Raw genomic sequence first — 21,152 nt, forward strand, 5'->3', positions numbered from 1 at the left:
CCCTCCTCCAACCCCCTCCCTCTCTCCCTCCTCCAACCCCCTCCATCTCTCCCCCCTCCTCCAACCCCCTCCCTCTCTCCCTCCTCCAACCCCTCCCTCTCTCCCTCCTCCAACCCCCCCCCTCCTCCAACCCCCGCCCTCTTTCCCTCCTCCAACCCCCCCCCCCTCTCCCCTCTCTCCTCCAACCCTCTCCCTCCTCCAACCCCCTCCCTCTCTCCCTCCTCCAACCCCCTCCCTCTCTCTCCGTGGTCTTGTATACATTGTGTTTTCCTCCGGCCACATACAGTAGCAGCAAGGTGATGTATAGCTTCCTCCTTTCCCCTCTTCCTCCCATGTCTCCATCTAAATGTTGGGTTTCAGTAGCTAGCTGGTGTACACTTCTCTCCTCCCCTCCCTCCCCTTCTTGCCTCGTCCCTCCCTCTCTCTCTCTCCATGGTGTAAACATCAAGCTCAGTAGCTGTCTGGTGCTGGTGTGTTACACTGCATGGCTAGAAGCTATAATGAAGCCGGGGGACTGATGGAGAGATAACCGGAGAACCAGTGAAGCATAGCTCAGTATACAGTGTGTCTGTGTGCGTGTGTGTCTGTGTGTAGCTCCATATACAGTGTGTCTGTGTGTGTGTGAGTGTCTGTGTGTGTGTGAGTGTCTGTGTGTCTGTCCATACACAGCTATCTGAACAAAAGCCAACAACATTGTTATTGGTCTCTAGAAGGCAGGAACATCAGTCTATGGGGCTCGCTGTGTTCAGTCAGGTCTGCAAATGCTTTTATTTCATGTTAGTCTGTTGTAAGGGGATGTAGGAGGCAAAGCGGGAGTTTGACTGGCTGTCTTTCTCTCTCACCATGTCTCTCTCTTTCTACCGGAGCTCTCTCCACTTGCTTCCCTCCAGCCCTCTCTCCTTCTCTCTCCCTCTTTATCTCCCTCCCTCCTCCCTTCCCTCCCTCCCTCTCTCTATACACTAGAGGTCATTAAAAGAGAGAGCAGAGTCCAAGCCCACACAACCACCTAGGGCCATAGTTACGTCGTTCTGGTTCTCTTCACTCTCACACACACACACACCCACAATGACATACAGGCAATTAAAGTATCTTGTTGTTTTTATACCCACTACCTACCAACCCCAGAACCTCCACTGTTCCGCCCGTCGCCCCCGGCGACAAGGGAGTGTTGCATGATCGATCGCTTGGCAACCCAGACTACAGCGTGACATCACTCTGAGACACTGAACCCCCATTCACTTGCTCCGAGACGAAACACTTCGACAACACACACGCACGCACACGCACGCACGCACGCACGCACGCACGCACGCACGCACACACACACACACACACACACACACACACCATTTCACTGACCCCCCCTCACTGTGAAACAAAACCCCCTAAAACCTATTTGATTTCATGGAGACATACTTGTTGTTGTTTTAAATCTGTTCCAGGGCTGTTATTAACAGTGCTGTGGCAATGCCACCTGGGGGACCAGCTGAAGCCATTCCCTCAGATGGTGTTTCTGCGTGAGTAATCGGCATGTTGATTGTTATTTAAATGGGACACAGAGTCACAAAACAACATTGTTTTTAGTGTTTTAATTCTCCCAGGGCATTTTGACAGAAAGAGAGAGAGAGAATTAAACTAATATTGTTTTTTTTTTAGTAATTGATCTCTTTCCTCCTTTTTATATTGAACTGTGTATGTAACTATGTAACGGAAGTAAAACCGAGGCTTTAGCTCAGAACGCTAACACAGTCTTGTGACCGGGGTTGGAACCCAGTCACACAAAGACAGAGATACATCTAGGCGCGCCAAAGACTCTATCTATGCTCTCTAAGAATGGGCTTTCTCCATAGAAATACAAATACTAGAAGGGAGAAAAGCCCCATCATGGCAAACCGACTTGAATTGAGATCCCTGTTTTAGTCATTCTATTTCCATGGCGTTCTCAGTAACCAATAGAAAATACCTTCAGTAGCCTGCTGATAAGCTATAGGTAGCTACTGTGTAAGAGGCTCTAATGGCAAAAGCCAATGTATGTCACATATGACCTGAACAGTGCCCTGGCCTTAATGTTGAGATAAGCATCACCCACTCCCTTCACTCTCCTATCTTCCTCTCTCTAGCTCTCTTTCCCTTTACTCAACCTTTTCTCTCTTCCTTTCTATCCCTTCTTCAATCTCTCCATTGTACTGTAAACGTCACAAGTCCAAGGCTTAACTTTCCCTTCTCTCTCTCTCTCTCTCTCTCTCTCTCTCCTCTCTCTCTCTCTCTCTCTCTCTCTCAGCCATCCCTCCATCCCTCCCTCCCTCCCTTTCTTCAATCTCTCCATTGTACTGTAAACGTCTCAAGATTCAGGCTATACTCTCCCTCTCCCCTTCTCCTTCCTCCCCTCTTTCCCTCTCTCTATTGTGTTAGCAACATCACAACCCCAAGGCTTCCCTCTCTCCACTGTGTTAGCAACATCACAACCCCAAGGCTTCCCTCTCTCCACTGTGTTAGCAACATCACAAACCCAAGGCTTCCCTCTCCCCTTCTCCTTCCTCCCCTCGTTCCCTCTCTCCACTGTGTTAGTAACATCACAACCCCAAGGCTTCCCTCTCCCCTTCTCCTTCCTCCCCTCGTTCCCTCTCTCCACTGTGTTAGCAACATCACTACCCCAAGGCTTCCCTCTCCCCCTTCTCCTTCCTCCCCCCTTCTCCTTCCTCCCCTCGTTCCCTCTCTCACTGTGTTAGCAACATCACAACCCCAAGTTCCCTCTCTCCACTGTGTTAGCAACATCACAACCCCAAGGCTTCCCTCTCTCCTTCTCCTTCCTCCCCTCGTTCCCTCTCTCTCCACTGTGTTAGCAACATCACAACCCCAAGGCTTCCCTCTCTCCTTCTCCTTCCTCCCCTCGTTCCCTCTCTCCACTGTGTTAGCAACATCACAACCCCAAGGCTTCCCTCTCCCCTTCTCCTTCCTCCCCTCGTTCCCTCTCTCCACTGTGTTAGCAACATCACAACCCCAAGGCTTCCCTCTCTCCTTCTCCTTCCTCCCCTCGTTCCCTCTCTCCACTGTGTTAGCAACATCACAACCCCAAGGCTTCCCTCTCCCCTTCTCCTTCCTCCCCTCGTTCCCTCTCTCCACTGTGTTAGCAACGTCACAATCCCAAGGCTTCCCTCCCTCAATCCCTCCCTCCCTCCTGCTTCCTCTCCATCCATTGTATTAGTAATATCACTAGTCTCATCTTCTCCATTACTCAGAGAGGAGAGGGTCTCCGGAGCTAAGTGAATCAAAATGTCCGCCCTGAGCCCTGGGTGATCTAGTTAAAATGGAGGAGCACAATGAGACAGATCCCCTCTCTCCTTAAACACAGCCTCTACACGCTGCAGCACACTGTGTGTCACACCCTATTCCCTATGCAGTCAAAAGTAGTGCACTATATAGGGAATAGGGTGCCCTTTGGGATGCTGGGATGCAACCACTTTTCATCCCTCTTACTGCGACTACTATTTTTATTAGGAGAAACAAGTTTCTGCCAGCATTTCTGTGCTCAGACTGTAGGATTCTCAAACTGATGAGGAAGAAGTGTGTGTCGGAATGTGGGAGAGAAGCAGCAACATGACAAGTCCTCACAAGAAAAGTAAAAGAAGGACAATTATGTGTGTGTGTGTGTGTGTGTGTGTGTGTGTGTGTGTGTGTGTGTGTGTGTTTCTGTATAAGTGTTTAACATGCGTGTGTGAGGTGAATTGGGGACTGCATTATATAACTCAGAAGGGTCGGTTCCATTTTAATGAGGCGATGACGTCTGTGTGTGTGTGTGTGTGTGTGTGTGTGTGTGTGTGTGTGTGTGTGTTTGTGTGTGTGTGTGTGACAGGTTGGTCTGTGAAGATTTTTAATTAATCTTCTGTATATCTGCAGGCTCTTCAAATATGTCATCTAGCTCACACAACCCGTGCGCACACACACACACACACACACAGACGCACACACTCACGCGCACGCACACACACACAGAGACGCACACACTCACACGCACACACACACACACAGAGACGCACACACTCACACACAACACTAACTGTGTCTTTTCATGTCCCAGGCTCAGTCAAGCAGAACTGATCTGACCGACACCAGCGGTTATTTTGAGCCACACACACACACACACACACAGACGCACACACTCACGCGCACGCACACACACACAGAGACGCACACACACACACACACACACACACACACACACACACACACACACACCCTGCATAATACGAATTCCATCCCTGTTGTCCATGGGGCAATTCAATTTCACAAAGCTGGCTATTCAAACCCCTAGTTTATAGGATGCACACACACAATGTAACACGATTTCTGACAAGGGCCTCATTGACAATAGAGAGGTCTGACAGGCATATTATCAGCTCTTCAACATTGGCTGTGTGTGAGTGTGTGAGTGTGTGAGTGTGTGTGTGTGTGTGTGTGTGTGTGTGTGTGTGTGTGTGTGTGTGTGTGTGTGTGTGTGTGTGTGTGTGTGTGTGTAAGCCCTTACGGATGCCCTAGCCACTGAGCTGGCAGTCTAAACCATACAACTGTGTGTAAACATCCTCAGACTTAAAGGGACCATTTGATTTGACTGTATTAAATGGTGCCGACTGTAGGTGTGAGAAACTCTAATAACCATTGATTTGGTGGTGAACCTTCCCTTTAAGTCTTGGTATAGAGACTGGCAGTGGAAAGCTGTGTGGCTCATAAAGCTGATCAGAAAGCTGCATGAAGCAAGACTCTTCCAGTATTCAACACTGCTGTTCTATTCTGACGATCACAACAATCACAACATGATGATTATACATCCATACAAAAATCACCCTGTTGTTCGGGGATACATACATGTCAAATTAAATAAATACATGTCAAATTAAATAAAAACATGTCAAACATTAAATAAAAACATGTAAAACATTAAATAAAAACATGTCAAACATTAAATAAAAACATGTCAAACATTAAATAAAAACATGTCAAACATTAAATAAAAACATGTAAAACATTAAATAAAAACATGTCAAACATTAAATAAAAACATGTCAAATATTAAATAAAAACATGTAAAACATTAAATAAAAACATGTTAAAACATTAAATAAAAACATGTCAAACATTAAATAAAAACATGTCAAACATTAAATAAAAACATGTAAAACATTAAATAAAAACATGTAAATAAAAACATGTAAAACATTAAATAAAAACATGTAAAATAAGGTCAATACATTTCACAGAGGTTTGGTGCCATTCCTTTTCACCGTATTCACTTGTTTTTCTCATCTTTTGTTTAACACTTTTTAAGACCATTTGTGTATGTAAACGTATAGACAGAAATACTGAGTCCATGTTCTGTGTGGAAAAGTGTGTGTGTGTGTGTGTGTGTGTGTGTGTGTGGTTGTGTGTGTGTGTGTGGTTGTGTCTTCATATTCTCATTTGTCAAGTCCATTGTGTATCTAGAATCTATATAAACACATATATTCATTTTACTCTACATTGTTTGTTTGTCGTGTGTCACAGTTGCTCTCCGGTATAACCTCCCCCAGGGGTTGTGTGTGTGTGTGTGTGTAAGCACGACCATGTGTGAATGTGCGACCGTGTGTGTGTGTATGTGAGATTGTGTGTGTGTGTCTCATGAGGATAGAGACTAAATCAGTCATCTAGTTAAATCTCAACAGCAGACGGTGTTGGTCACTCAAGCTGAAAAACACCACATTTTATCAGTGGGCTCGTATAGAAATTAGGAAATGAGAAAAGGTTGCCTCCTCTCCTCCCTCGTGTCCTTGTTTCCTTTCCTTAATCTGCATTGATGTTAAAGGGATAGTTCATCTAGATTAGATTTTTTACATATATCTATAGACTGTTTTCAAGGCAAGGAAACATATAAATACGTAATTTAACTGAACTGCCCCTTTAAAGAAATAGAGTGGTTTAAGTAGATTCACAGTAAACATCCACCATTTTGTACATCTCAACTGCATGGATCCAAGTTTAATTAAATGAGAGCAAAGAGCTGCCACGGTGGTTCCCCGGGAGTCATTCTGTGCCTCCAGTTTCACAGAATGAGCATCAGTTTGAGAGCAACTGTAAATCCACAGAGAAGCAATCAGGGGGTTTTCCACCATTTTGTCATGCGACTATTGATTTGTGTTTTCAATAACCTTTAAATCTACACTCTGGGATGTGAAGTTTTATTCTCTTCAGGAATCATTGGGGTGTACCTGTATATCAAGAAAGGAAATCCCAGATCTCAGACTATAGCTTTGTTCAAAAGTTGAGAAAATGAAAAGAATGAAAAATTCATGCAGCAATACAGAAGCTCCCCGGACAATAAAACAAACTCTAACAATAAAGAAGAATCTACAATGCAATAAACTCTGATGAAGTACGCTTTCAGGGGAAGGAAAGAAAAGACTCCTTCTAACTTGTAAGTCCATAAAGAAGTTGTGTTGCTGCCTCATTGTTGACAACCTACTGTCTATCTAACACTTTAGGACCAAGCAAAGCACTGCTACAACAACCTAAAGATTCAGTTCTGGAGGAGGGAAGGAGAGGAGGAGGGGAGGAGGGGAGGGGGAGGGGAGGAGGGGAGGAGGGGAGGAGGGGAGGGGGAGGGAGGGAGGAGGGGAGGAGGGGAGGAGGGAGGAAGGAAGGAAGGAAGGAAGGAAGGAAGGAAGGAAGGAAGGAAGGAAGGAAGGAAGGAAGGAAGGAAGGAAGGAAGGAAGGAAGGAAGGAAGGAAGGAAGGAAGGAAGGAAGGAAGGAAGGAAAGAGGGCGGGAGGGAGAGTCTAGACCAGCGGCTCCCAAATGGGGGGTCGGGCCCAGGGGTGGGTTGTGGCTAATTTCTTTTCAGATGGGGATTGGCAAGATACATTGGTTTGTTTACTTGGGTTACAATGTACACTCTAAAATGATTCTGGTGAGTTACAGCACAAGAAAGGTTTGGAAAGCACTTGTCTCGACCGATGTGTCTCTAGTCCAGAAGGACCTGAGTCAAACATCACTGTACACTGTGGCCCTTGAAGACCAGAATGATACACCCTCTATTCATCTTCAGCAGAGAGAGAGAGAGAGAGAGAGGGGAGAGATGGAGGAGTTCAGCAGTCAACAGGAAGAGGAGGTTTGATCTTCACCATTGGACCCATGTACAGCTTCCAACATGGAAAATATTAACATCAGCAATTCATTCAGTGGTTTATGTCGGCCTTTGTTCAATACCCCACAGCCTACAGAATTATAAAAAGTCTATGCACAGCCTCGAAGTCTACACAATGTAGTGTGTGTGCAAATACACTCTCCTGCGCGTGCGCGCACACACACACACGCCCTCACAGTCTCCACAAAGTTAAAATGACTAATATATTTAGTAATATAATTTGTAATATACTTAGATGTGAATTATGGGCAGCAGTGGCCACAGAGTCGTCCTTAGAGTAATAAGAGCTGAAATTAATAATATCTATCATGAGTTAATGTTATTATTAGTGATGACCAGAGAGAGGGATAGAGACCTGAGGGCTAAGAGATAAGTGCCTGCCTCTCTCTCTCTCTCCCTCTCCCTCTCACTCTTTCTCTCCCCCTCCCTCCCACCCACCCTCCCTCTCTCTCTCTCTCTCTCCCTCTTTCTCTCCCCCTCCCTCCCTCTCTCCCTCTCCCTCTCCTTTTTGTTAAAGGTAATGTAGTCATTAATTTACAAAGGTACTCTGTCAGTTCCATCGTGTAGCGTTAGCCTCCAGCGCTCATCAAAATGTAATTGATTAGTAATTCACCAGAAACCTCCACAGAGGAAACTGACCGGTGGTTTTTAAACAGGGGCTACAATAAGAGACCCAAAAGGCCTTTTAATCAAAACGGAGGCTGTCCAAAATAGGGCCCCGGGGACATCCCTGTGTGCTCAAATTGATACAACTCAACTCAGGTCTTATTGATGGTGACTGTTGAGTAATGCAGACGTGTGGTTGACTGGAGTCTATTTGATTTGTTGAGGAGTAAGACAGAGTAGGGGGGAGTAAGACAGAGTGGGGGGGAGTAAGACAGAGTAGGGGGGAGTAAGACAGAGTGGGGGGGGCAGAGTGGGTCGGTGTAAGTATTTTTATGGACATTAGCATTCGTTGAAAGTCTTAATTAAATATTAGCATGAAATGCCTGGTCATACATAGGGGGGCTATACACACACACCTTCCACTTTTCAGCATAAATCTACTGTAAGATAGAGATCTTGCATTTGACCTTTCCATCAGAGCCCATTCTGTGGATGGCTGTTTTGTAGGTCAGAGAGAAGAAAGGTAAAGAAAACAGTGGCATCTCCATCCTTTTAACACCTAGTGCTGCCTGTCTGCTGCCTCACTGTCAAAACACACTTCAAAGTTAAGCATTAGGAGTTGAGGATCATGGAAACAAGACTGCACTTCCCATAAGGCCTTAGCAGGATGAGTTCTGCCCTTTCCTCACCTCTGATAGGCGTCAAGGAAAATGGGATAGATCTGCATTTCCCATAAGGCCTTGGCTTAGAGGCTCTGAGAGATCTGCCCTTTCCTCGCTTCTCAGACTCAGAAGTGGAAGTTACCCGTAGGCACAGATCTAGGATCAGCTTACCCTCCCTCAATCCTAACCTCAAACATTAGGGAGGAAACCTCTAAACTGACCTTAGATTAGTGGATATGGGCAACTTTGTCCGACTGCGTTCTTTCCTCCAGCCCCTCTGGGAGATCTAAGGGCAATTTTGAGGTCAACATTTTTCATCCTAGTGGTTTAGGTTAGGATTTCAGGGTGAAGGAATCTGATCCTGTATCTGGGACGACTATGCCAGCTACGCTGAGAGAGGGAGGGAAAGCGAGCGAGAGAGAGAGACACACAGAGAGAGAGAAAGAGAGACAGAGAGAGAGAGAGACAGACAGAGAGAGAGTCCTTGGAATCTTTGATTAATTTCAATCAACCCTTCAATCTGGCAGAGTTAATAATATCAGCATATTAGTATGGCTCCCACGACCTCCCCTCATTGGCCCTGACACCTCACAATCGGCCCAAATGGAACCCTAATCCCTAAATAGCTCACTACTAACAAAGTCCTATAGGAACCCTATAGGCCCTGGTCAAAAGTAGTGCAATAGGGAACAGGGTTGGATTTGGGATGCAGACACCTCATCTGCAAATTAATTTGGTCCATTAAACCAGACAAGGGTGGAGGGAGGGATGAAAAACCGAGAGAAGCGAGTGAATTACATGTTGTTGTTTTTTTGTGCTTGCTGGTTGCTGGGTTATATTAGCCAACAGAAGTGGGTCAGAGGGAATGAGAGAGCGAATAGGACATCAGGGCGTGGAGGGAGGAGAGGATGGAGAGGGAGTGGGAGGAAGAGAGGAAAGACTGGACACGTGCAGCAAGAGAGAGAGAGAGAGAGAGAGAGAGAGAGGAGAGAGAGAGAGAGAGAGGGAGAGAGAGGGAGAGAGAGGGAGAGAGAGAGAGGGAGAGAGGAGAGAGAGAGAGAGAGGGAGGGAGAGAGGGAGGGAGGGAGGGAGGGAGAGAGAGAGAGAGAGAGAGGAGAGAGAGAGAGAGAGGAGAGAGAGGAGAGAGAGAGAGAGAGAGAGAGAGAGAGAGAGAGAGAGAGAGAGAGAGAGAGAGAGAGAGAGAGAGAGAGAGAGAGAGAGGAGAGAGGAGAGAGGGAGAGAGGGAGGGAGAGAGAGAGAGAGAGAGAGAGAGAGAGAGAGAGAGAGGGGGAGAGGGAGAGAGAGGGGAGAGAGAGAGAGGAGAGAGAGAGAGAGAGAGAGAGGGAGAGAGGGAGGAGGGAGAGAGAGAGAGAGAGAGAGAGAGAGAGAGAGAGGGAGAGAGAGGGAGAGAGAGAGAGGGAGGGAGAGAGAGAGAGAGAGAGAGAGAGAGAGAGAGAGAGAGGAGAGAGAGGAGAGAGGGAGAGAGGAGAGAGAGAGAGAGGGAGAGGGAGGGAGAGAGGGAGGGAGAGAGAGAGAGAGAGAGAGAGAGAGAGAGAGAGAGAGAGAGAGAGAGAGAGAGAGAGAGAGAGGGAGAGAGAGATCCAATAATGAGTCTATGAATATCATTATATGTCAGTAATGTCATTCTGAGTATAAGAATATAACAACAAAGCAATGATTCATGATTCCAGTCAGAACGGATGAGCAGATCAGAATGCCAATTAACGTTAACGTTAATTCAAGCAGAGTGCAAGGAGTCATAGGTCATAGGTCAATACCGCGAAGCTGTATCCATTAGACATAATCACCCCAAAATATATGATATTTAAATCTAATGGGTTTACCAGACAGGTAGGCTGTAGGTCTATAAGTAGTACTGAGACATCCATTAGTACATCAGATAATATGGGTGAAATGAGTCCAGAGAGGCCATACTGTATAAATCCATTAGACAATATCAAAAATAAAATAAATAATATAAATCAAATATATTTGTGATGCGGTAGGCCTAAAGTGAAGTATCACTATAGAATCTACTACACTAAACCTAAATATATATTTTAGAACTAAATGTAATATACGTTACACAAAGGCCAGACTTGGATGCTGTAGGTCTATAAGTAGCACTGAGGCATCCACTGAAGTACATCAAATATATTGGGTCAAATGAGTCCCCAGATCTAGAGGCATCACCAAACCTTGCTCCATCTTCCAGCAAATCTTATAACTCAGTCCACAGTATGGATATGGAAGGAAGGATCAACCAATTTAAATATATATATATATATAGATCCCTTTTTAAAGTCCCTTTTTAAAGTTCAATCTACGTTATCAAAATTCAATGTCCATGTTTGCACATTCAGAGACCAGCATGGACACGGGGGGGTAACCATCTCCCTGGTCAGTGTATCTGTGTTATGAGAGCATGTTGATCTATAGCTCCACTCCTCTGTTAGCAGAGGGGCACATTCAGAGACCAGCATGGACACGGGGGGTAACCATCTCCCTGGTCAGTGTATCTGTGTTATGAGAGCATGTTGATCTATAGCTCCACTCCTCTGTTAGCAGAGGGGCACATTCAGAGACCAGCATGGACACGGGGGGTAACCATCTCCCTGGTCAGTGTATCTGTGTTATGAGAGCATGTTGATCTATAGCTCCACTTCTCTGTTAGCAGAGGGGCACATTCAGAGACCAGCATGGACACGGGGGGTAACCATCTCCCTGGTCAGTGTATCTGTGTTATGAGAGCATGTTGATCTATAGCTCCACTCCTCTGTTAGCAGAGGGGCACATTCAGAGACCAGCATGGACCCCATACGGGGGGTAACCATCTCCCTGGTCAGTGTATCTGTGTTATGAGAGCATGTTGATCTATAGCTCCACTTCTCTGTTAGCAGAGGGGCACATTCAGAGACCAGCATGGACACGGGGGGTAACCATCTCCCTGGTCAGTGTATCTGTGTTATGAGAGCATGTTGATCTATAGCTCCACTCCTCTGTTAGCAGAGGGGCACATTCAGAGACCAGCATGGACCCCATACGGGGGGTAACCATCTCCCTGGTCAGTGTATCTGTGTTATGAGAGCATGTTGATCTATAGCTCCACTCCTCTGTTAGCAGAGGGGCACAATTGACATGTAGCTAATGTAATATACAGTGGCCTGTGAAAGTTTTCACCCCCCTGGAATGTTTCCTATTTTGTTGCCTTACAACCTGGAATTAAAATAGATTTTTGTGGGGGTTGTGTCATTTGATTTACACAACATGCCTACCACTTTGAAGATTCAAAATATTTTTTTTGTGTGAAACAAACAAGAAATAAGACAAAAAAAAAACAGAAAACTTGAGCATGCATAACTATTCACCCCCCAAAGTCAATACTTAGTAGAGACACCTTTTGCAGCAATTACAGCTGCAAGTCTCTTGGGGTATGTCTCTATAAGCTTGGCACATCTAGCCACTGGGATTGTTGCCCATACTTCAAGGCAAAATATTCTCAATTGGATTGTTGTCTGGGCTTTGACTAGGCCATTCCAAGACATTTAAAAATGTTTCTTAAACCACTCAAGATTTGCTTTAGCAGTATGCTTAGGGTCATTTTCCTGCTGGAAGGTGAACATCCGTCCCAGTCTCAAATCTCTGGAAGACTGAAACAGGTTTTCCCTCAAGAATTTTCCTGTATTTAGCGCCATCGATCATTCCTTCAATTCTGACAAGTTTCCCTGCCAATGAAAAACATCCCCACAGCATGATGCTGCCACCACCATGCTTCACTGTAGGGATGGTGTTCCCAGGGTGATGAGAAATGTCGGGTTTGTGCCAGACATAACGTTTTCCTTGATGGCCAAAAAGGTCAATTTTAGTCTCATCTGACCAGAGTACCTTCTTCCATATGTTTGGGGAGTCTCCCACATGCCTTTTGGTGAACACTAAACGTGTTTGCTTATTTTTTTCTTTAAGCAATGGCTTTTTTCTGGCCACTCTTCCGTAAAGCCCAGCTCTGTGGGGTGTACAGCTTAAAGTGGTGCTATGGACAGATACTCCAATCTCCGCTGTGGAGCTTTGCAGCTCCTTCAGGGTTATCTTTGGTCTCTTTGTTGCCTCTCTGAGTAATGCCCTCCTTGCCTGTTTTGGTGGGCGGCCCTCTTGGCATATTTGTTGTGGTGCCAAATTCTTCTCATTTTTTAATAATGGATTTAATGGTGCTCTGTGGGATGTTCTAAGTTTCGGATATTCTTTTATAACCCAACCCTGATCTGTACCTCTCCACAACTTTGTCCCTGACATGTTTGGCGAGTTCCTTGGTCTTCATGGTGTCGCTTGCTTGGTGGTACCCCTTGCTTAGTGGTGTTACAGACTTTGGAGCCTTTCAGAACAGGTGTATATAAACTGAGATCATATGACAGATCGTGTGACACTTAGATTGCAGACAGGTGGACTTTATGTGACTTCTGACAGTAATTGGTTGCACCAGATCTTATTTAGGGGCTTCATAGTAAAGAGGGTGAATACATACACCACACAGCACACACCACTGTTTTTTAAACAAGTTTTTTTTTCACTTCACCAATTTGGACTATTTTGTGTATGTCCTTTACATGAAATCCAAGTAAAAATCTATTTAAATTGCAGGTTGTAATGCAACAAAATAGGAAAAATGCCAAGGGGGGTGAATACTTTGCAAGGCACTGTATAACCTCTATCACCTCCATATAGACCAGAAACCAGGCAGTTTAAACAGGAAACACAATTATTATATTTTTTCGTCACTAATTTGTATTTCATCAAACCAGATCGGATCTGAAAAAATCGGATGTGAAAAGAGCTGATATGATTGGTCAAAAGACCAATACAAAATATAACAATTGGGCTATGTCCATATATTGCCACTATAAATAGCATATTTGGCACTATGGTTTTTGTATGGAGCGTTTGCTGCCAACATTGAAGATAGATTTTTTACTAACTCTTTATATCTATGGCTCTGCTATATGATCTCGTTGACCTCCCCATAGAGATCCATCTCTCTCTCTCTCTCTCTCTCTCTCTCTCTCTCTCTCTCTCGCTCACGCTCTCACTCCCTCTAAAATAGACCATGAACCCTTGCGCACTCTAGCTTTTCTAAACATCACCATACTAGCATTGTCTTTAATTTCAGCTGTAACTTCTTGTGTGAGGTCTGTGTGTTCCGCCAGGAACCTTCTCTCTTCTCCGACATGATTACCTTCTGCTTTAATATGGGAGCCAACACTCGTCTCTCTCCACCTCTCCTAACCCAGCCTAAAGTGGTTTTTGCATGACTAGCACTATTGAAATGTAAATTTTAATCTTCCCCTGAAGGAAGCTTTGACTTTCTTATCAAAAGAAAAATATGCTATACCTGTAAATAACAAATTGGCTCGAAGCCAGGGAAATGTTAGCAAGTAGGTCTGGAAAATGGCTTACTTCATAGTAATCTGAACACACACACGGAGAGTGTGCGTGCGCGTGTGTGTGTGTAAACGTCCCTTCCTCCTTGTTTGCTATCTGAATGCAATGTATCTGCTCAATCCACATGTCTGATATAGAAAAGGCCAAGAAGAAGGAGAAAGCAAAATGGCGGAGCGCCCCATCAGCATGCCACACTCTGTAAAACATGTGTAGGTGTTTCCAATCGATAAGCACGCTCCTGCTAAACACAGAGAGGGGCTCCAGGGCCTGGTTCCCACCGTCCACACCTCTCGGTGCGTGTCCACCCACGCCAGCATCTCCACCTGTTTTGTTCCTGGGCTAATTACAGCCGAGAACAATTAACACGATAAGAATCGCTTAATATCCTCCCCCTCTTCCTTGTCCTCCTTCTGCCCTCCATCCTCCCTCCTCTCTCCCCCCTCCTCCGAAGGAAGTAGAAGAGATTGAGGCAAACACTGCTAATTCCTCATCCCCTTTCAATTATCTCTCTAAATGACGCTGCTAGGGAGGCAGGTGGTGGGCTGCAGAGTGAAATGACTCTGCGTCCCAAATGGCACCCTATTCCCTATATAGCTCACTACTTTTGACCAGAGCCCTATGGGAACCCTGTGGGCCCATGTCAAAAGTAGTGCAGAAAACAGGGAATAGGGTGCCACTTGGGATGCATCCAGTGTTTAGTGAATGAATTGAATGTTGATGGGATTATGAACTGTGCTGTTTAAGGGACCAGGGTTTAAGCCGAGTAATGCTGCTGCTTGTTGTTGGGAGATATGTTGTAATGAGTCTTAGGACACCTGCTAGTGACAGGACTCTGCAGTCATTACTGAGTCCTCATCACCCTGGCTCTGTCTTTCTATGGTAGTCTGCAAGGACCAATGTGCCAGACAAAACGAAATCTGATATATTGTTGTTTTTTTGTTTACCCAAACCTGGAAAAAAAGAGAATGTGGAACCACCTAGAAGCTCAGTGTGGAACCATTATGGAACTCCATGTAGAACTTTGAAACTTCTGGAACCACTATAGAACCCCTACGGAACTGTTACAGAGACATTATAGAACCCTTTATGGAACTTTGGAACCTCTGTAGAACCATTGTAGAACTGTGGAACTCTTGTGGAACCATGATGGAATCCGCAATGGAACAGTGGAATTTCTGTGGAACGACTTGTAGAATTGTGGAACCCCTGTAGTTCCATTGTGGAACTGTAGAAAAAAACAATACCCCATGTCATGCTACTACTACTACTACATACTGTCTCCCCCATAACTTCCACTACTATCCTCCTCATCCCCTGTCAGAGTCTGCTGTTGTAACAGCCTAGGATAAGTTAAAGAATGAGAAGACAGATGATGTCATAAAAGAGACCAGGAAGTACACATGGGAGCCAACAGTTGTAGTTGTGTCATTCAGGTCCATTCACTGTCTGGGAGTTCTTGAGAATTATGACATCACTGTCTTCTCCTTCTGTATGCCATCCTCTAGGTTACACCTCTTCCTCATCTCTCACAGCTTCTGCTGGGCCGACACCCCCTTCCAGTAGTCGAGGATATCATGGAGGTCCTCGTCTTTCGCAAACTGAACCTTCTTCCTCAAGGCGTGGCCTGCAGCGATATACGTCGCCTCTTCGCGAGGGTCGCGAGGGCCTTTCTTGTGTGGCCGGAACCTCTCCCAGATTCGAAGGGTGTTTTCCGAGGAATATTCGGGGCTGGAGGAGTAGCCGGAGTAGTTGTGGTGCCGGGAAGGGGAGAGCTGGGAGTAGGCGGCAGGGTCCCTTTTGGTACGTCCCAGGGGTTTGAGGAAGGAGGCCTTCTGGGATGGGGAGGGAGAGGGGGAGTCGTTGGATCCCTCGTAGTAGAGGGCGGGGAAGGAGTGCCTGTGCTCAGAACAGTGGTAGTCTGGATGTACCTCCAGATGATGATGCTGCTGCTGCTTTCCCGGGCCTCCCCCTCCTCTCCCTCCCCCTCCGCAACCCACCCCACCTCCATTGACATTCACCCCACCTTCATTAACCCCTCCTCCCATTCCGTTCCCACCACCACAACCCATCCCGTTTCCATCACCACCACTACCACAACCACTACCATTTCCACCCACAAGAGGGAGCCTCTCCATGGTTTCCCCACACCCAACAGGGCTCCCCTTCTCTGGGTATGGAGGGCAGGAGTTGGGCCCCGGGCTTCGGGGCTCTGGGACATCCAGACTGAAGACCCTGGTGCTCTTCGTGGATCCTCCAGCCGAGGACACGCTACATCGGTTCTTCCCAGCACCCATGACCACCACACCTGTATCGCTCAGCTGCCTCTGTAAGGGTCGTACGGCATTCGCCGGTGGTGGGTCCCTGTAGGGTGGCGAGAGAAATCCCCCTCCGCTGATTCCGGGACGCTCCGAGAGGGGCATGACGAGGGGGACGGGGGTCATCGCGGGAGGGGCATGGATTTTGGGAGAGGAGGCGAGCATCTGGCAGGTGTCAGCGAGGCCTTGGGAGAGGGGGATGAGGTTCCGAGCGAGGGAGGTGATACAAGCAGGTGGAGGAGAAGTAGGGTTGTCGCCAGATGTTGTCGTGGCAACAAGGGAGTCGAGCTTGAGCGCGTCGATACAGTTGTTGATAATCTGGTTGACTTTGTCGACCTCCATGGCGATCGTCGAGATCTCCGACGCAGATCCGTGCCCGTCGTCATCCGAATCATTCCCAACGTCCATTCCATCTTCACTGCAACCGTTGATGCCTCGCATATCCACCAGTATCGCCTCCCCCTCCTCCTCCCCCTGCCAGTAATAATCCTCCCCCGTCTCCTGATAATCCTGCCCCAGTCCTCACGTCCATATAGTTCCCTTTATTGGTTGCCATGGCTTCACCGAACGCCGTGGCCATCTTCTCCACTTGGGGGAGCGTCGAGAGGCGGGAGGAGGTGGTGTTGGCCGAACCGTGGAGCATGCCGGAGCTGGAGGAGGTGGAGGGGGGAAGTTTATTACCACCGCCACCCCCTCCTCCGTGGAGGTGACCTCCGTGGTGCCCCTGGTTCTGGGCCTGTTCCTGGAGATGCTGCATGGCTGCCGGGTCGTTAGCTGCCTGTGCTGCAGCCTCCGGTCCATACCTGGAAATAAAATACAAGGATAAAATATTTTTTACATCTCAGGTAAAATAGCTGTATGCAATTCAGGTGCATCTACCTATGAGTCCCAAGTTATTCAAACCTCGAATCAAACTTTAATGAATTAAAGTGCATTTAAATCACAAACACACTTTATTGTATCAACAATAAAATGGAATGAGAGAGAATAATAAAAAACAACAAGGCTATAAAAGAGATGAGTAAAATAATGTCAAATAACATAGAATAAAGAGCTGGGGTTTCAACAACCTAAATAACCCATTGTCCCTCTTACCGCATCTCCAAGATGGTCTTCTTCACGCTGATCGCCTTCTCCTTCTCCTCCTGCATCCGACGCTTCCTCAGGCAGTAGTAGACGAGCCCGAGCACGATCACCATCCCCAGCAGGCACCCCAGGATCGTTATGATGTAATGCGTCATGGTTGACGGGTTGGCGTGGTGGTCGTCAGTGCCAGCCTCTCGCGTGGCGAAGAAGATGCACGTGTGGTTGTTGCGCTGGTTTTTACTTATAGACACTACGCAGTAGGTGTAGTTGGTGTGAGGTTTGAGATCCACCAACGTCACCTTCTCCTTCTTCTCCTTGAGGTTCTGGATGTCCGAGACGAAGCTCTGGTTGTATTGAACCAGGACGTACATCTTGCTGTATGGTTTAGGGATCTGGACCATCAGCTTGGCTGCAGACAGACTGACCCATTGGAGTTTGATGCTGGGGTTGAAGTTGGGGTCGGCCGTGGACGACGCTGTCGGCTGATGATACGGCCCGGCCCGGCCGTCCATCTCCGGGCCCATCCCGGAGCCCTCCCAGTCGGTGCCGGGTTGAGACGTGATCCCGGGTATGATCATGCCGTCGCGACAGATGGTGGCGAGCATGGTGCGAGCGCTGCGCCCGTGCCCGGCCACGGGGCTCAGGAGCGGGTAGAGAAACAGCTCGCCGGGGGTCTCGCACTGCAGCCTGTCGTATGTATGTGTCACGTTATTAAATGCCTCCAACCAAGTCAGAAAACTATACAGATCACATCCACAATGGAAAGGATTTCCTGCCAGCTCGCAGACCATTAACCGGTTTAGCACGGTGAACGTTGACGGATCGATCCGGGCCAGCTTATTGGACGAGAGGTCGATGCTGCTGAGGCTGGAGCTGGACTCCTCGAATGCTTTGTTGTCAATGACCTCGATGAGGTTGTGCTGGAGGAAGAGGCACTGCAAGCGGCCCAGGCCCCGCATCACCCCCTCTGTCAGGTTGGTCAGCTTGTTGTAACCCAACTGGAGGACCTGGGATGAGAGGAGACCACAATGGAGAAACAGTAAGACTTTGGCATCTCAAATGACAGTATGTTCCCTACGAAAAGACTGCTTCTGGAATCAGTGCACTGCATGGAGAACAGGTGGAGGACGTAGGATTAGAAGGGACCACAATGGGAGAACAGGTGGAGGGCATAGGATTAGAAGGGACCACAATGGGAGAACAGGTGGGGGACGTAGGATTAGAAGGGACCACAATGGGAGAACAGGTGGGGACGTAGGATTAGAAGGGACCACAATGGGAGAACAGGTGGGGGACGTAGGATTAGAAGGGACCACAATGGCAATACTTGGGCTCTCCTCCATCTTAGTAAGTACAAATAGCAACATCCCTGTGTGCCATGGACTCTGAATCTAATGAAAATGGCTTCCATGTACTTGGGCTGTTAAATGAAGCTGGAGAAGGGTTTCATCTTGGGGAAGAGTTCCAGTAACCAGTCCGATGATGGGAGCACAAGGGAAATACAGTAAATCTTTGGCTTTCTCAAATCACTTACATAACACACTGGTCAAACTATTGATCTATAACATGGAGAAGAGGGTATTGTTTGAGAATTTCCTTTTGACTTATTGTGTTTACCCTAAATGGTTTTGTATTCATGTAAAACCTTAACACGCATTAAAGTAAGTAAAGTCAAATCAGTCAATCGAATCCATCAATAAACCAGTCGACCAATCAAGCCAACAACCAAACAATCAACGAAACAACCGACCGATCAACCAATCAAACACCCACTCCTCCCTGACAGGTGGGTTTGCCTGATCAGTGAAAGCCCCATCCTCTATGTAAGACAGGGATGGGAAACTCCAGTCCTCAGGGGCCGGAGTGGCTTCACACTTTTCCCCGTCTCTAGCGAACACAGCTGATTATACTGATTGCATTCTAAACGGATTAACTGACTATTTGAGTCAGGTACAGTGCCTTCGGAAAGTACTCAGACCCCTTGACTTTTTCCACATTTGGTTACATTACAACTTTATTCTAAAATTGATCAAATAAAATCCTCAGCCTTCTACACAAAATACCCCATAATGACAAGGCAAAAATAGATTTTTTGAAATTTTGCAGATGTCTTAAAAATGAAAACAGAAGTACCTTATTTACATAAGTATTCAGACCCTTTTCTATGAGACTCGAAATTGAGCTCAGGTGCATCCTGTTTCAATTGATCATCCTTGAGATGTTTCTACAACTTTTAGTCCACCTGTGGTAAATTCTATTGATTGGACATGATTTGGAAAGGGACACACACCTGTCTATATAAGGTCACAAAGTTGACCATGCATGTCAGAGCAAAGACCAAGCCATGAGGTCAAAGGAATTGTCTGTAGAAATCTGAGAGAGGATTGTGTCGAGGCACAGATCTGGGGAAAGGTACCAACAAAATGTCTGCAGCATTGAAGGTCCCCAAGAGCACAGTGGCCTCCACCATTCTTAAATGAAAGAAGTGCATTTAGAACAACTAAGAGCTCCAAAGTTCCTCTGTGGAGATGGAAAAACCTTCCAGAAGGACAACCATCTCTGCAGCACTCCACCAATCAAGTCTCTATGGTAGAGTGGCCAGACAGAAGCCACTCCTCAGTATAAAGTAAATGACAGCCCGCTTGGAGTTTGCCAAAATGTACCTAAAGGATTCTCAGACTATCAGAAACAAGACTCTCTGGTCTGATGAAACCAAGATTGAACTCTTTGGCCTGAATGCCAAGTGTCACGTCTGGAGGAACGTCATCCCTACGGTGGAACGTCATCCCTACGGTGGAACGTCATCCCCACGGTGGAACGTCATCCCTACGGTAGAACGTCATCCCTAAGCATGGTGGTGGCAGCATCATGCTGTGGGGATGTTTTTCAGCAGCAGGGACTGGGACGATCGAGGAAAAGACTAACGGAGCAAAGTATAGAGAGATCCTTGATGAAAACCTGCTCCAGAGAGCTCAGGACTTCAGACTGGGGCGAAGGTTCATCTTCCAACAGGACAACGACCCTAAGCACACAGCCAAGACAACGCAGGAGTGGCTTCAGGACAAGTCTCTGAATGTCCTTGAGTGGCCCAGCCAGAGCCCGGACTTGAACCCGATCGAACATCTCTGGAGAAACCTGAAAATAGCTGTGCAGCAACTCTCCCTATCCAACCTGACAGAGCTTGAGAGGATCTGCAGAGAAGAATGGGAGAAACTCCCCAAATACAGGTGTGCCAAGCTTGTAGCATCATCATACCCAAGAAGACTCTGAATACTTATGTAAATGTGACATTTTTTTATTTTTATAAATTAGCATACATTTCTAAAAACCTATTTTTGCTTTGTCATTATGGGGTATTGTGTGTAAATGAATGAGGCAAAAAAAAAAATAATCAAGTTAAGAATAAGGCTGTAACGTTAAAAAAAGTGGAAATAGTCAAAGAGTCTGAATGCTTTCCAAAGTTACTGTATGTGAATTGGGGCTGGGCAAAAGGGTGACACCAATCAGGCCCCAGAGGAGTTGCCCATCCCTGAACTAAGAGATCTCATTATCATCCAACCAACCAACCAACCAACCAACCAACCAAACAATCAAACCAATGACCTGTAGGTTGGCCTGATGGGTGAAAGCCATGTCCTCTATGTGAAAGATCTCTTTATCAACCAACCAACCAACGAATCAAACAAATAACCAATCAAATCCCTTCATCTCAACACATCAACCAACCAATCAAATCCCTTACCTGTAGGTTGGCCTGATGGGTAAAAGCCCCGTCCTCTATGTAAGAGATCTCGTTCTTGGTGAGGTTGAGGTCCGTGAGGTTGGTGAAGCGATACATGGAGTGGAATAGCACTGCTTTCAGCTTGTTCTCATTCAG

At 46.6% G+C, this 21,152-nt stretch overlaps 1 protein-coding gene across 1 annotated transcript in view; it reads right to left on the minus strand.

Moving 5' to 3' along the window:
* Positions 1-9,949: 9,949 nt before the first annotated feature.
* The window catches only part of elfn2a (extracellular leucine-rich repeat and fibronectin type III domain containing 2a), a 14,039-nt gene continuing 2,836 nt past the window's right edge, over positions 9,950-21,152 (minus strand). The window contains 4 exon segments of the mRNA XM_065001309.1: positions 9,950-16,651; positions 16,653-16,992; positions 17,285-18,282; positions 21,018-21,152. The exon segment at positions 21,018-21,152 is cut by the window's right edge and continues 15 nt beyond it. Of these exon segments, the coding sequence (XP_064857381.1) occupies positions 15,401-16,651; positions 16,653-16,992; positions 17,285-18,282; positions 21,018-21,152 (2,724 nt within the window). The 3' untranslated portion in view covers positions 9,950-15,400.

This window comes from Oncorhynchus nerka, linkage group LG15 (assembly GCF_034236695.1).
Source record: "Oncorhynchus nerka isolate Pitt River linkage group LG15, Oner_Uvic_2.0, whole genome shotgun sequence".
Taxonomy (NCBI): domain Eukaryota; kingdom Metazoa; phylum Chordata; class Actinopteri; order Salmoniformes; family Salmonidae; genus Oncorhynchus; species Oncorhynchus nerka.